The following is a 14,965-nucleotide window of genomic DNA, read 5'->3' on the forward strand; positions in this document are numbered from 1 at the left end:
CATTCCACTTTCTATACACCCAGCACAATTTTATAGACTTTATTCACACTCTTCCTTTTTCGTAAAACAGTTTGGTTGTCCTTTATGGCATCTTTTCCTCCTGTGGATTTGTGTTTCTTGAGAACTGCTGTGCTTCTAAACCAACATTTTTTACTTGGAAGCTGCCAATCTGTTTGTCGTGAGTTATACAATTGCAAGACTCAACAAAAAAAAAAAAATCTGAAAGTTCACATGAGTCAAAGTCTCTGCATGGTAGCCATTGGCTAATGTGAATCAATTCCAACAGTTCTCATGGAAACACTACTGTGTTCCCAGAGCCAGTGCGGTGTAGTGCACCCAACTAGACCCTGTTCTAAGTGCACCAAACTAGACTTGTGCTCATATCCCTATTTTGCTGTGAAGCTCTTGGACTGGTCCCTTGCTCAGCCTTACCTACCTCACAGGGTTGTTGTGATGGCAACGGTGAGGAGGAGTGAACCGCATACAACCCTCCTGAACAGTATGCCCTTCGCCTGGAAGAAAGGAAGGGTATGCAAACCCATGGCGTGGATGGATCGGTAATTTTGTTGGCCTAATTCATCTTCAGTCTGGGCTCACCTAAAGGGCTGCCAGTTCCAAAACAGAGAAGACAGCCATCCAGCCATCAGTGCTGAGTGACGGCTTAGGTCTTTGCGGATTTGTCTTCAAGAGCTTTCTCAGGGTTCATCAGAGCTGCTCAGCTGCTTTCCGGTGATTCCAAAGAACCCGCCGACCCCCAAAGGAGACCCAAGTCCAGGAGCAAGGCAAACTCGGTAGATATTTGTTCAGGCTGATATGAGCCGTTTGCAGTGGATTAGAGGAGGAGGAAGAGAATAACGAAGAAGACGTGGGTTTGTGTTCAGTGCAAATCCTAAAATAAAGAAGGGAAGCTGGCTAAACCAACAGCTACTGGCATCGACCTAGCATCACGTGCTAAAAAAGGAGCACTAGAGGAACTCACAAAACTGTCTAAAGAAACTCAAAGTCAACCCAAGTGCGGGGACATTCCAAAACAGTGCATTTTTCTTTTCCAAATAGCTCAAGAGAACCAGGAGCAGATTGGGAATCAGACTCCAGGGCTTTTTTTTTTTTTTTTAGAAAAAGCCTGGCAGGAACCTGAGGGGTGACATGATAGAGGTTTACAAGATTGTGCATGGGATAGAGAAGGTAGAGAAAGTAGCACTTTTCTCCCTTTCTCACAATACAAGAACTCATGAGCACTCAATGAAATTGCTGAGTAGTCGGGTTAGAAGGGATAAAAGGAAGTACTTCTTCACCCAAAGGGTGATTAACGCATGGAATTCACTGCCACAGGAGGTGGCGGTGGCTACAAGCATAGACAGCTTCAAGAAGGGACTGGATAAACATATGGAGCAGAGGTCGGACATCAGTGGCTATAAGCCACAGTGTATTGTGTATTCTTGGTGCTTGGCGGGGCTTCTGGTGTCCTGGCCCTGCTGGTGGACCTCCTGATGGCACTTGGGGTTTTTTGGCCACTGTGTGACACAGAGTGTTGGACTGGATGGGCCATCGGCCTGATCCAACATGGCTTCTCTTATGTTCTTATGACATGTGGGGAAAACTCTTATATTGGCACTGCACAAGAACTCTGTCTGTCTTCCCCTGAAGACAAAAAGTCCCAACTCCAGGAAGCTCTTTGATACTGGAAAAATGCAATGAAGGGAAAGACTTCAATCCCTCTTCCTCCCACCAGCATCTCTTAGCTGCACGGGGGCTGCTGTTCACAAAGGGAAAACATACTAGAAAGGTTGTCAGCACCCAGGTGGTAGCTGGAGATCTCCTGCTATTACACTTGATCTCCAGATGACCAAGATCAGCTCCCCTGGAGAAAATGGCTGCTGTGGAGGACTGCTGAGATTCCTCCCCTCCCCAAACCCCACCCTCCTCAGGCTCCACCCCCAATCCCCAGGTATTTCCCAACCCAGAGTGCATAACCCTACATTCTGGAGACCCAACCCATGACCTTCCAGCATCTCATCGGCTTCAGCCTTCCCAAGTTAGGGTAACATATGAAATATGTATTAATACATGCAATGGCAATACACTAAAAGCAGCAATGTATCCACCTACCATGAACAGAAATATTCAGGAGGGCATTTTTGTGAAGAGATTAGAACTGCAGTCAAAGGAACACAGAAGGTCATTTGAGAGCCAGTTTGGTGTAGTGGTGAAGTGTGAGGACTCTTATCTGGGAGAACCGGGTTTGATTCCCAGCTACCCCACTTGCAGCTGCTGGAATGGCCTTAGGCCAGCCATAGCTCTGGCAGAGTTTGTCCTTGAAAGGGCAGCTTCTGGGAGAGCTCTCTCAGCCCCACCTACCTCACAGGGTGTCTGTTGTGGGGGAAGAAGGTAAAGGAGATTGTGAGCCACTCTGAGACTCTGATTCAGAGAGAAGGGTGGGGTATAAATCTACAGTCTTCTTCTTCTTCTTAGGCTATGATCACACACACTAAATAATGCACTTTCAATCCACTTTCAATGTACTTTCCAGTTGGATTGTGCCAGTCCACACAGCAAAATCCAGTTGGAAAGTGCACTGAAAGTGGATTGAAAGTGCATTATTTAGTGTGTGTGACCGCAGCCTTAGAAAGGAATGGGATTGTCATCTTTTGCAATGCCTCCTGTCTGTGTCACCTTCCTTTAACTGAATGATCTTCCTTGTTAAATCCTTTTTTCAGCCCTGTGGTATGTCATGCCTTAGGCAGAGTTTTCTGTTTGTCTGCATCGTTTCCCAGTTCTGTAATTCCAGTCTTGCTGCATATTTGGGGAATGCCTTATGGTGTTTATTCGAATTGTTTTATTATATTTTGCAATCCACCTTGTGTCTTAATAACAAAGGGCTGTGCATGAAGTAAGTATGCACATTAATAAAGACATATTGCTTTAAAACATAGTGGCTCGGTTGAGGTCTCACCAAAACCATGTTATAATCCAAATACCAATCCAAAGATGGGTCACTCTGCCAACTGCAGCTGATTAAGGTCTGTTAAACGAGGATCTAAAGACTTAAGGTCTGTTAAACTAGGACGGGGGTGGCCAAACTTGCTCAATGTTAGAGCCACATAGAATAAATGTCAGATGTTTGAGAGCCTCAAGACATGAATGTGGCTGGACTCACTCTGGCCCCCCAGCTCCCAATACATCAAACACACCCCTGTCTAATTCACTGTACAATTATCTGTTATGAGAGAGAGAGAAACAGAGAGAGAGAGACAGACAGACAGACAGAGAGAGAGAGAACACGTGCAAAACCAGGCAAGAATAAAAGCAGCGTTGAGCTGCTGGCACATTTATTTATTTATTTGTTTGTTTGTTTGTTTGTTTGTTTGTTTAACTTTTTGCCATATTCGATTAATTTGTTTCCTGAAATTTTTCTTGAAAGAGATATACTTTGTCAAGCATTCTCTAGCTCCCTCAATTGAAAAGGAAGGAAGGAAGGAAGGAAGGAAGGAAGGAAGGAAGGAAGGAAGGAAGGAAGGAAGGAAGGAAGGAAGGAAGGAAGGAAGGAAGGAAGGAAGGAAGGAAGGAAGGAGAGGTAGAAAGAAAGCAATTCTCCAAGTCCCCCATGCTAGCTGGTATTATACTAACCTGCACATCTGAATGTCCTGGCAAAGGGATTTAAAGAGACAAATGCCTTCTCCCAGTTGGCTGATGGGACTGCAAGGGCTTCAAGAACCACATAATGTGTGCGCAAGAGCTGCATGCAGCTTCTGAGCCCCTGAACCAAGATCTCAACTGCTGGACATGTTCATAGGGGAGCTAACCGAGGTGACTGCTTAGGACAGGCCACGGAGGGGGAATCAGACCTACCCTCAGTAGCCCTGTAACCTCAGTAGTCTCCGCTGTTCTTTGAACCCCAGTTGTTGAAAGCAGACAGCACACTTTTGCTCTTTCAAGTGGCAGAGGAGGGTTTTTGTTGTCATTCAAATTGTCATTTACGTATTTCAGGTGCCACTTACTTTTTCATGAAGAAGCATGTTCCTTCTCTTGCAGGTTGCACATGGAGGAACTGATGGCCTCTTCTTTTCCCTGAGGAAGTTTCCAGAGAGAGAGAGAGAAGTATTTTATCCCAGGGTAATTATCTCAATGCTGGCCACAGGCATACACAGCTTTAAAAGGGGATGAGATACATTCATGGAGGAGAGGTCTGTCAGCGCCTACAAGCCATGGTGACTGAGGGGAGCCTCCACATTCACAGGCAGCCAGCCACTGAATCCCAGAGCCAGAAGGCAACATCAGGGAAGGCCTTGGCCTCTACACCCTGTTGCTGGACCTCCAGAGGACTTGGGTTGGCCACTGTGTGAGACTAGATGGAGCACTGGTCTGATCCAGCAGGGTTCTTCTTAGGTTCTTAATTCTCAACAATAGCGGCAGAGCTCTATTTGGCAAAAAGGATGTTGGTCTTATTGATACAGAGCCTTCCAAAATTCTCTTTGTCTAAATCGCTCCCTAAATTCAAGAGCTGAGTCAGTTGGCCTTGTTTTCAAAGTGCACGAAGAAACCTCCAGGGTTTTTTAACTCCCGGATTTTGACCACCACACGGTACACATGTGATTTGCCAGTTTTTCTTCTGTTCAGTTGCATCCCCCCACATCTGCACTTGGCAAAGTGCATTTGTGTGAATTGATAAAACACTGCAAAAAAGCAGACTGATTTCCCACTTGCCTTACGCCGCTCTGACGCTCCTCTTCTCAGCGGGACTTCCAGCTGATTTCACACTATCTGCCCCGGGGCTGCAACTAGCGTTGGCTTTTGCGCTCAGCAAACAGAAGCTGGTTTTTAGAGATTTCTATTTGCTGTATGAAAAAGCCAAAGCGAGTTGCAGCCCCGGGACAGATAGTATGAAATCAGACAGAAGCCCCACCGAGAAGAGGAGCGTCAGAGTGTCAATCCCCAGTTGCCCTCACCTGGGGATTGGCAACCCTAGGGTGGTGGTGGGGAACCATAACATGTGGGGGTCGGGGAAAGGGGCTGCTGCCCACTGACCTGTTTAAGGGAGTCCTGCTCCGCATACTTGAACTTCTTCTGCTTGTAGTAGTCCCGTTTGGGCAGGAAATGCAGCAAGAGAAGGTCACAGAGCACGGAAGCCTGAAGTCGAAAAGAAACAAATAAACCCAGAACAGAAATCTCTCTCACTCTCCTTCTTAACAAGCTGGTAGAGTTGCTACAGCCCAAAATTGAGTTGCCAGCTCCAGATTGGGAAACACCCAGAGATTTCAGGGGTGGAGCCTGAGGAGGGTGAAGTTTGGGGAGAGGCGGGACCTCAAGGGGGGTATAGAGCCGTAGACTCCACCCTCCACAGTGACCATGTTCTCCAGGGAATTGATTTCTATTGCCTGGAGAATCAGTTGCAATCTCAGGAGATCTCCAGCTACCACCTGGAGATTGGCAATCATAGCACCACTGAAGTCACACACACACACACATGGATATCAGGGTCTGTACTCACCACTCCAAAGATGCCAATCCCAGAGCCTATGGTGGTCATCGTTGGGATAATGTCAAATTTTCCAGCCTGGAAGCAATCAGAGATAGTCGGGCCCCAGATGCCAACTACCAGAGAAGGGCCCAGGAGGCAGCACTGACTAGTACTTTTCATTTTTATCCCACCCTTCTTCCAAAGAGGTCATGATGGTCTACGTGGGTCTCCTCTCTTTCAATTTAGGCTCTCAGGGCCTCTCAGACAGGGCCTTTTTTGCAGGAAAACCCCCCAGCAGGAACTCATTTGCATTTCCGGCCACACCCCTGGTGGCACCACTGTTTTCCGCAGGGCTTTGTTTGGTTGAAAAAGCCCAGCCGGGACTCATTTGCATATTAGGCCACACCCCTTGATGCTAAGCCAAGCCAACTGGAACTCTGTTCCTGCTCAAAAAAGCCCTGATTACAGAGAATGATTGGCCAAGGTTACCCTTCTCTAATTACACCACCATGCTGGGTTAAGTGCTGTCAAACATGTGCATGCGTATTATACTATGTGCCCCTTTTCCTCCTCTCTGCAAAACCCTTTTCAAGGGAGCTTCCGAAGGCACTTAAAGATTCATCAACTGATTTAGCTGGTTGGTTGACCTCACTGTATGCTAGATCCAGGTGGTCTGAAGCAGCAGAACAAAATCTGAGCCCAGTGGCACCTTGAAGACCAACAAAGTTTTATTCAAGGTATAAGCTTCAGGTACTCCAGGCATCTGAAGAAATGTGCTTTTCCCACTGGACTCAAACTTCGTTCTTGTCATCGTATGCTGTTATGTATACAATAATAAAATCCACGCTGGGCTGGATTTGTAGTTTCTGTTCTGCTAATGGTGGGGCTTTCCACCGAAACAAAGAGGACGCCACCAGGGCAAAGAGGGTGCCTGATGGTGAAACACTCCTCTTCCATCAGAGTAAGGCTCTTTGCGATCACTGGCAGAAGGTCCCCCTGTTTGTGGAATGCCAGCTTTGGATCCAAGACATCAACCGGAGCAGCAGAAGCAGGTCAGAGCACACAATAAGGGCAGCAGAAGACCAAAACAAAATGATTTTTACAAACCAGGAGAGCAAAGTTTGCCTAGTGTTAACGGAGGTGACACGTGCCTAGGGATTGAATGCTTCAGCCTGGGTGCCATCACAGAGAAGGCCCTGCTCCAGTACTAACCTCTCTTTCAGAGGAGATATACAGAGAAGAAGGGGATAGTCAACAATCCTAATAGATGGACAGATTCATGAAGGCAGATTTCCCCGTGGAGATGTGTCACAAAGACTGTTCCAGTCATGTGAATTCTGACATCACAGATTCCCCCCCTTCCCATGAATAAATATACCCTAAAGGAGAATATTATTTTCCAAGACAAGCATTACCTTTCCGTTGACCAGAATATCAAAGCGGATTCCAAACACCTTGTACAGGGTCCTTAGGTCACTCCCATTCTCTCGGTAATATTTGGCATATCTTTTCAAAACAAAAGACATGCTGGTCAGAATGCTCACGTCAAGCTGTCTTCTACTGATCTATCAAGGTCAGTATTGTCTACTCTGACTGGCAGCAGCTCTCTGGGGTCTGCGGTGGAAGTCTTTCTCATCACCTACCACTTGATCCTTTTAACTGCAAATATTGGGGGTGGGGGTTTGAACCTGAGACCTTCTGCATGCCAATCAGATGATCCATGGCTGTACCCGTGACATTAATGGTAGCTGAAATATAGGCACTGAATAAAATGAGAGCCACCCTACCTGAAATTGAAGCCAGGAGAGAGGTTATCATCATTATACAGCCCGTGGAAATTGTAAATGGGGATGCAGTGCCTCACGGGCCAGTCCAGGTCACAGTCCCAGCTGATAGTGATGCCAACGACCCCACCCTGCACAAGAAAAAGAGCATAACCTATCAGGGATCCTATAAGAGCATAACCTATCAGGGATATATATAGATATAGGGCAGGGGTGGCCAAACACATGTGGCTCTTTCACACATATTGTGTGGCTCTCGAAGCCCCCACCCCACCAGCTGGCTTGAAGAAGGCATTTCTCTCTTTAAATCACTTCTCAAAGGCTAGCCAGTCAGTGGGTTGGTGAATGCATTTAAAGTTAAAGTTGCTTTCTTTCAACCTCCTCCCAATCTGCCTTCCTTCCATCCTTCCATTTTGTGGGTCTCAAACATCTCATGTTTATTCATTAAGCGAGTTTGGCCACCCCTGATATAGATATAAATAGGGCTTTTGTTGTAGAAAAAGGCCAGCAGGAACTCATTTGCATATTAGGTCACACCTCATGATGCCAAGGCAGCCAAAACTGCGTTCCTGTGCATTCCAGCTCAAAGAAAGCTCTCTGTGTGTGTGTATTCTAGCATACTGGTGCTGAATATTAGTTCTAGAAATCAAACTCCAGTGTCAGACTCCTGGTGCAAAATAGAGTGGTCTTCTCCTGCATTTGGAAAGAGGAATATGGACCCTGGGAAATGGATTCCAAAACACTGGGGGGGGGGGGGGGTCCTGAGAGTTTCCTACTTGTCTGCTGGATAATTTCACCCCAAGCCCTTCACCAAGAACAATAGATAAGGTTACAGATAGCAAAACGCCACTGAAGAATACTGCTTTAATTCAAATAGAGCAGAATGGGTAACAAATCTAGGTCTGTAAAGCAGAAAAGCTGTGTTAAACAGTAGAAAGGGAACAACAAGAAACTTAAATGGAGCAGGAGTTTGTAGGCAGCGATAGTGGTCAAGACCTCTAAATCACTAGAAACGATTCTTGAAAGAAATCCTTTGAGAGGAGGATTTAGGAAGATTCAGGACTGATACAGCAGATTTGAACCTTCTCAAATCTACTTCTTGAAGGATTTCGTGTCTGCCTGCACATTAGCCTCTGTCTCCTCACAATGCCTGTTCAGCCTCTATATTTGTCTCTTCCTCCCTCACCTGGTTACATTAGCTCCACCCAATTTTAGTCTAACCAAAAAAGAGTTCTGTTAATAAATTCTTAGCTCTTGAGCCTAGAGGGAAACTCTAAAAAAGATTTCAGTGCCATGAATTCTGTCAATCCCCAGAAAGGTAGAGAGAAAGGAAAGATGTGTTTTTCAAGAGGCGGATAAGCACTACAGCATTACTAAAAGTTGCAATCACACACACTAAATAATGCACTTTCAATTCACTTTCAATGTACTTTCCAACTGGATTTTGCCAATTCACACAGTAAAATCCAGTTGGAAAGCGCACTGAAAGAAAATTGAAAGTGCATTATCTAGTGTGTGTGATCAGAGGGGTGTTTCCTCTGACTCTCATTGAATTCCACTTGACCTTACTGAGGTAGCCAAACTGAATGGCTATTTGGCACTGCTATGCCAGTATTCTCTGGGATTGCTTGGATGACTTATCCAAGAAGCAGCAGCAAGATTTTATCAGAAGGGTTGAGGGTGGGGAAATGGTGCAAAAGCAAAAGCAGATGGGGGGGGGGGGGGGCGGAAACCAGGATGCCAAAAAGATATTTTCACCAGGGTTTTTTTTGTTTTGTTTTGTTGTTGTTTTAGCAGGAACACACAGGAACACCATTCCAGCTGGCTTGGCATCAGGGGGGTGACCTAATATGCAAATGAGTTCCTGCTGGGCTTTTTCTACAAAAAGCCCTGTGTAAAATAATGGTGACATCAGGCCTAATATGCAAATAAGTTCCTGCTGGGCTTTTGCTTCAAAAAAGGTCTTGATTTTCACAATGTAACAGCTCTGACTGACACAAATCACATTCCTCTGCATACAAATATTACTGAAGGCAAATGAAATAGAAGACGAAACATAGGAGAGGGAAACAGTACAAGAGACACTTCACTGGATAAGACTGAGAGTTAATTTACACATTACAAAACCTTTGTGTTTGTTGGGGGGTGACATGAGGTCTTTGCATCAGACGTTCAATGGGAATGTTGTGTCTCCCAGGTTTGCATGCTCCAGTTTCTCCTCACAATCACACAGTGCGTGGGCACCGAAGCAGCTGCAACTGTCCCCACCCCAGTGCAGTTTTTGCTTTCTTGAACCACCCTGTGGAGCGGCTGTTGGTTCTGTTAGAAAAATCATGTTACTTACATGGCTGCACAGAGATTTTACCTCATAGCCAACAGCGGATTCATGGTAGTAGCTTTTAGAAAGTGAGAATGGCACAGGAGGTGAAGCTGAGGTAGCTTCTGACAGGCTGCCGTGTGGTTACAAGGGGGAAAAGGACACTCACAAGTCTCAGAGGCAGGAAACTCCCAAAGAATGACTGATGCAAAGACCTCAGGTCATCCCTCAGGAAACTCAAGGGCTTTGTGATATGTTGATTGGTCCATCTGCTCCAGCAGCCTGTTTTCAACAACATCTGGCCAGATGCTTCTGGGATGGCCTGAAGCAGAACACTGAATGTCCTAAACATCTGGCAAATTAATAGGTAAACATTTTGCAGTCGTGACTGAAATATTGTTGATAGAGAGGTGGTTTTTAACACTGCTGAAAGTATTCCTGAAAGATGAGAACTTGATTTGACCCAGTCCTGTTCTTCACAGATACCCTGAGATCCACATAAGTCAAAAAAGCACTTGCCTTCTGGGCCAAAGCAGAAAACTTTTGTCCAGATTCCTCCACAATATATCCCAGTTCAAACACAGGACACAATGGATCTCGGACTTTGTGATAGGTGCAGTTCCTGAGGTAGTGTTTGGTGACTCTCTCCACAAGGTTGCGCCTGTCAAAAATTAAGAACCCGAGTGTGAAACACGGGAGTGGACCCCAAACAGAACACAACTCCCCCCCCCAGCTATTTCATTTTTTACTTCACCATTTCCCCAAAGAGACAGCAGTCTACTTGAATAAATGTAAGTACCTTTTCTGCAATATTGGGAGATTTATTTTCTGCACTCAGTATCACACTTCTCTGACTGGACAAAAAACTCCAAGGCTTCTTTTGTAGCATTAACTCCTTTGCATATTAGGCCACATGCCCCTGATGTAGCCAGTCCTCCTGGAGCTTACAGGGCTCTTCTTACAGGACCTACTGGAAGCTCTTAGAGGATTGGCTACATCAGGGGTGTGTGGCCTAATCTGCAAAGGAGTTCCTGCTACAAAAAAAGCCCTGAAAAACTCAATTATATTAACTAAATATCCTAATATTACACGCTGCATGGCTTCCTTGGGTGCAACCACACAAGAGATTTGGCCTGACCTAGCCATGAGTCCCCTCTGGATTTAATGTGTGTGGTCACATGTGCACATCTTCCCCCCAACTCCTGCCCATACTTACCTCATCTTAGAACAGGCTGGGACTGGATTAAATAGTCACTGGGAACTTCCTGGTAGCAAATCTCTAAAACACAAGGCGTGTTTCCTGGCTGTCTGAATGGATATATATATTTGCTTCTCTTGCATGCGTGCAGCCCATGCCTCTCCCGGTAGCAAGGCAGGAGCTGTGTGATTGCCACAGCTTGCATCAAAGAGAACCAGCTTTTTCAAAGCCCGGATACTGCTGCACCAAATTCCCAGTGTGATCCCACCCCTTGTGTGCTCGCTTCTGTGTCCCAGTAAAGGGCTGGTGAGCCTAAACCCAACACAAAGGGGCTTTGTCCCTTTGACCCGGTAAAGTCTGCCTGCACCACTGGCGAGAACGGGGGTGTGAAAAGCTACATACCCAGGAGAAGGTGATGTAGGATGGTGAATAATAATGTTCAGCCGTGGTGTCTTTGATCGATGGCTTACCTGGAGACTTTGAATTTGGGGAAAGTAATACTGTTCTTGATAAATAAGGTGAAGCTTTCTGCTTCTAGGAGCAGAGGCGGGCTGGAAGACAAAATAATGGATGCTTGTAGGTTAAAATCCTTGGCATCTGCTGGAGAAGAGGAACACCTCCCCAACATCTACTCAGTCAAAATCGAGAACAGAGTTGTCTTAGAGCTGAGGACCTTTGCCCTGTGGGGTTCCTTCCTTATTCCATAAAGACAGTTTCAGAGGGCAGCTGTGCCGGTCTGCAGTAGAACAGTAAGATTTGAGTTCAGTAGCATCTTTAGGGGTTGCCAGGCCCGAGCAACAAGCCAGTGGGGGACTTACTGGGATGCTCATGGAGAGTGGAGGGAAGAAGCATGCTGTGCCTATGTCACTTCCAGGTGATGTAGGCATGCTGGCGACTTTGAGGGGGGCATGTCGGGGGCAATGCTCTGGGTTTTGGACAAAACTCTATGGTTGGAAGGCAATTCTATCAGAAAGTTTTGCACAAAAAACCAGAGTATCGCCGCTCGATGTCACCAAGTGTGCCAATGTCACTTCTGCGTGATGTAGGCACTTTGTGTTTGGGGTGGTAATTCTGCCCAGCTGGCCTGTGCCAGGGGGAGTACAAGAAACTGGGGGATCCCTGTATGCCAGGAGGACCTGGTAACCGTAAGCGCCTTAGAGACCAACCAGAGTTTCAGAGCAGAAGTTTTCAAGAGCCAAAGCTCCCTTTTCTATGTCCAACAGAGGAAGCCTGACTCTCAAAAACTTACACCTGGAACTCCTGTTGGCCTTTAAGGTGTGAATCGTTCTCTATGTATTCCATTCACAGGCTGGTAGCCACAGAGGGGCCTGTGGGGGCCCTGCCCCCCTGAGGGCCCCCAACTTCCAGGAGGCCTCCAGCACGCAGTCTGCTTTTCCCATTTTCTTTTTGCCATGGCTGAGCTGGCGAAGCATCATCGGTGGCAGCCAGAGCCAGGAGAGCTGAGGAGGGCACAGAGCACTGTGGCAGCAAAAGCGGCAGGAAGAGGAGAGGCCATGTGGAATGGACTGGGGAGTGGGGGGGGGGGGACAGATGGAGCACCTGACTGCAAAGTGACAGAGTGGGGGAGAGGGAGGTAAAGGGGGGGGGAACTCTGCTTGCATGCAAGGTGCAGTCTCTTCATCAATCTGAAGTTTTATGGTTGGGCTACCTCAATTTGGCCACATTCAGGGCCTCCAGCTTTTGCCCCTACCCCAGAAAGCTTCTGAGAAGCGTCAAGCCCTGCAGTGGATAGAAAAGGGTGCCCTCTGACTTTTTTTTTTTCAAAAAAAATCCTGGCTATGGCCCTGTCCATTCACCACAAATGCGGGTTAACTTGGATGATTTCTAAAATTGATTCCAGTGTAGGATTGTGTGCCCTTCCCACTAACCTTGAGTTCAAAGGCATCTTTGTGTGCATTGGTAAAACATTGCAAAATTAGGTGTGTTTTTCTATGAGTGTGTTGTGGATAGATAGACAGGCAGACAGATTCTTCTGCGGTTTGCTGCATTCCAAGAATCCCAGCTCTACCTGCCTGATTTTCTAAAACCCAAGTTTAGTTGACCTCTTTATGCCTCTCATGGTTACCATTCAGCACTACTCCCATATTGTTTGATGCGTGAATCGCACCAGCTCCCTCCACTCTTCAAGGGATTATCTCCCAGTTAAGTTACACCCACTGAGGAAACACCAGCTGACATTCTTATTCATCAGAATAACAAAGGATTGCTCAGATGTGAGTGGGCGGCCATGTTGGTCTGAAGCATCAGAACAAAGTCCAGTGGCACCCTTAAGGCCAACAAAAGCAGGCCTCAGATTCAGCGGGAGCTCCCAGGAGCACAGCTCCTGAACCTTTCTGACAGTTCCACATCCTCCTTCCCACCTTGTCCTTTAAATAGTAGGTGCAGCTGCATAAGAATCCCTGGATGGGCTCCAGCACTTATTTTTCTACAAAACGACCCCTCTTTATTATTCAGCCAAAGAATTCCAAGTTAGGAAAACAAAGAGAGAGAGAGAGAAAGAGAGAGAGAAAGAGAGAGAAAAAGAGAGAGAAAGAGAGAGAAAGAGAGAGAGAGAGAGAGAGAGAGAGAGAAAGTGAGAGAGAGAGAAAGAGAGAGAGAGAGAGAGAGAAAGAAAGCCCTGAACAATGGATGCCAATATTGACTTTCTAGCTGTTCAAAGAATTCTAGAAGCTGGATAAGAAAATGGATAGCACCTCCATTCCTTTCCTTACTTAGGAACGAAGTCGTCAAACTCTACAGGGCACCAGCCAAAGATTTCACACGTCTTCATTGTGCTGTTATAATTCACACACTTCCCAGTCATGATACCTGAAGAAAGAAAACAGCACACAGGTTGGAAAGAGAAGTTCTTCCAGGAGGTCCTCTGCAAAGTCTCCAGAAGGTCAGGGCACACCCAGTTGCTCTAGGGTTGCCAGCCTTCAGGTGAGCTAAAAGCAGAGAGAGTCACACAAGGAGAATCAACTACTGAGAAGAACCTGTGACAAAAGTTCAGGTGAGGGCTGGAGATTCCCCCGGAGAAAATGCTTTGGAGGGTGGATTTTGACAGTATACCCCAATGAAAACCCCCCTCGCCCCAAATGCTGTCATCTCCAGCCTCCACTTAGAAATTATCTAGGAATTTTCCAACCCAGAGTTAACAACTCTTAGTTGACCCCATGCCAGGCAAGAACCTGTGCTTTTCAAGTAGTGTACAGCTAGCTCAACCTCATCAGATTTCAAAAGCTAAGCAGGGGTGGCCCTGGTTATTGCTTGGATGGGAGACCAGGAAGGAAGTCCAGGGTTGCTATGCAGAGGCAGGCAATGGTAAACCACCCCTGAATGTCTCTTGCCTGGAAAACCTCCTAAAGGGTCACCATAAGTCAGCTGCGACTTGATGGCAAAAAAAAAAGTATAAAAGAGTGGCACAATACAGGTGAGTTTGGGTTTTTTAGCCTTAAAGGTAAAGGTAGTCCCCTATGCAAGCACTGGGTTGTTACTGACCCATGGAATGATGTCACATCAGGACGCTTTCTTGGCAGACTTTTAGCCATTATCTTCCCCTGGCTAAAAGAAGCTCCCAAAGGGGGCTAATTCCTATTGCAGAAATGGTGCAAGGGGGAGGAATTCACCCTCTTCCACCCAATTTATGGCTACAAAAACTCCCTCCCTGATCCCATCACATACATCCAGTAGTTCATTGTTAGGACCAAAAAGCAATGCTTCAAAAGCAATTTAGACAAGTTCATGGAAGACAAGTTTATCAACAGTTATGAGCCGTGAGTACAAAAGGGGAACTTCCACTTTTAGAGGCAGTCTAGCTCTGTCTCCTAGAGGTTGTTGTCCCTGCAACCTGAACATGGGCTTTCTTAGAAGGTATCTGGATGGCCACTGGGGCAAACAAGATGATGGATTTGTTAGAACCTCAGTCTGAGACTCAGCTGGGTTCTTCTTACATTCTTGTAGGTACTTAAGACACATGGACACACATGAAGCTGCCCTAATACTGAGTCAGACCTTTGGCCCATCAAGGTCATTACTGTCTATTCAGACAGGCAGTGGTTCTTCAGGTTCTCAGGGCAGAGGTCTTTCACATCACCTTGCTACCTGATTCTTTTAACTGGAGATGCTGGGGACTGAACTTGGGGCCTTTTGTATGCCAAGCAGGTGCTCTGCCACTGAGTCACTGTCCCTCCCCAAACACATCAAAT

General features: G+C 46.4%; 1 protein-coding gene across 1 annotated transcript in view; it reads right to left on the reverse strand.

Moving 5' to 3' along the window:
* Positions 1-781: 781 nt before the first annotated feature.
* P2RX1 (purinergic receptor P2X 1) overlaps positions 782-14,965 on the reverse strand; it is a 37,449-nt gene continuing 23,265 nt past the window's right edge. Inside the window, exons 5-13 of the mRNA XM_060259090.1 lie at positions 13,490-13,586; positions 11,228-11,308; positions 10,079-10,220; positions 7,246-7,373; positions 6,874-6,964; positions 5,489-5,554; positions 5,026-5,127; positions 3,999-4,068; positions 782-889 (exon numbers count right to left, since the gene is read on the reverse strand). Coding sequence (XP_060115073.1) covers positions 4,003-4,068; positions 5,026-5,127; positions 5,489-5,554; positions 6,874-6,964; positions 7,246-7,373; positions 10,079-10,220; positions 11,228-11,308; positions 13,490-13,586 — 773 coding nt within the window. The 3' untranslated portion in view covers positions 782-889; positions 3,999-4,002. The remainder of the gene's footprint in view (positions 890-3,998; positions 4,069-5,025; positions 5,128-5,488; positions 5,555-6,873; positions 6,965-7,245; positions 7,374-10,078; positions 10,221-11,227; positions 11,309-13,489; positions 13,587-14,965) is intronic.

Source organism: Heteronotia binoei, chromosome 18 (assembly GCF_032191835.1).
Source record: "Heteronotia binoei isolate CCM8104 ecotype False Entrance Well chromosome 18, APGP_CSIRO_Hbin_v1, whole genome shotgun sequence".
Lineage (NCBI taxonomy): Eukaryota > Metazoa > Chordata > Lepidosauria > Squamata > Gekkonidae > Heteronotia > Heteronotia binoei.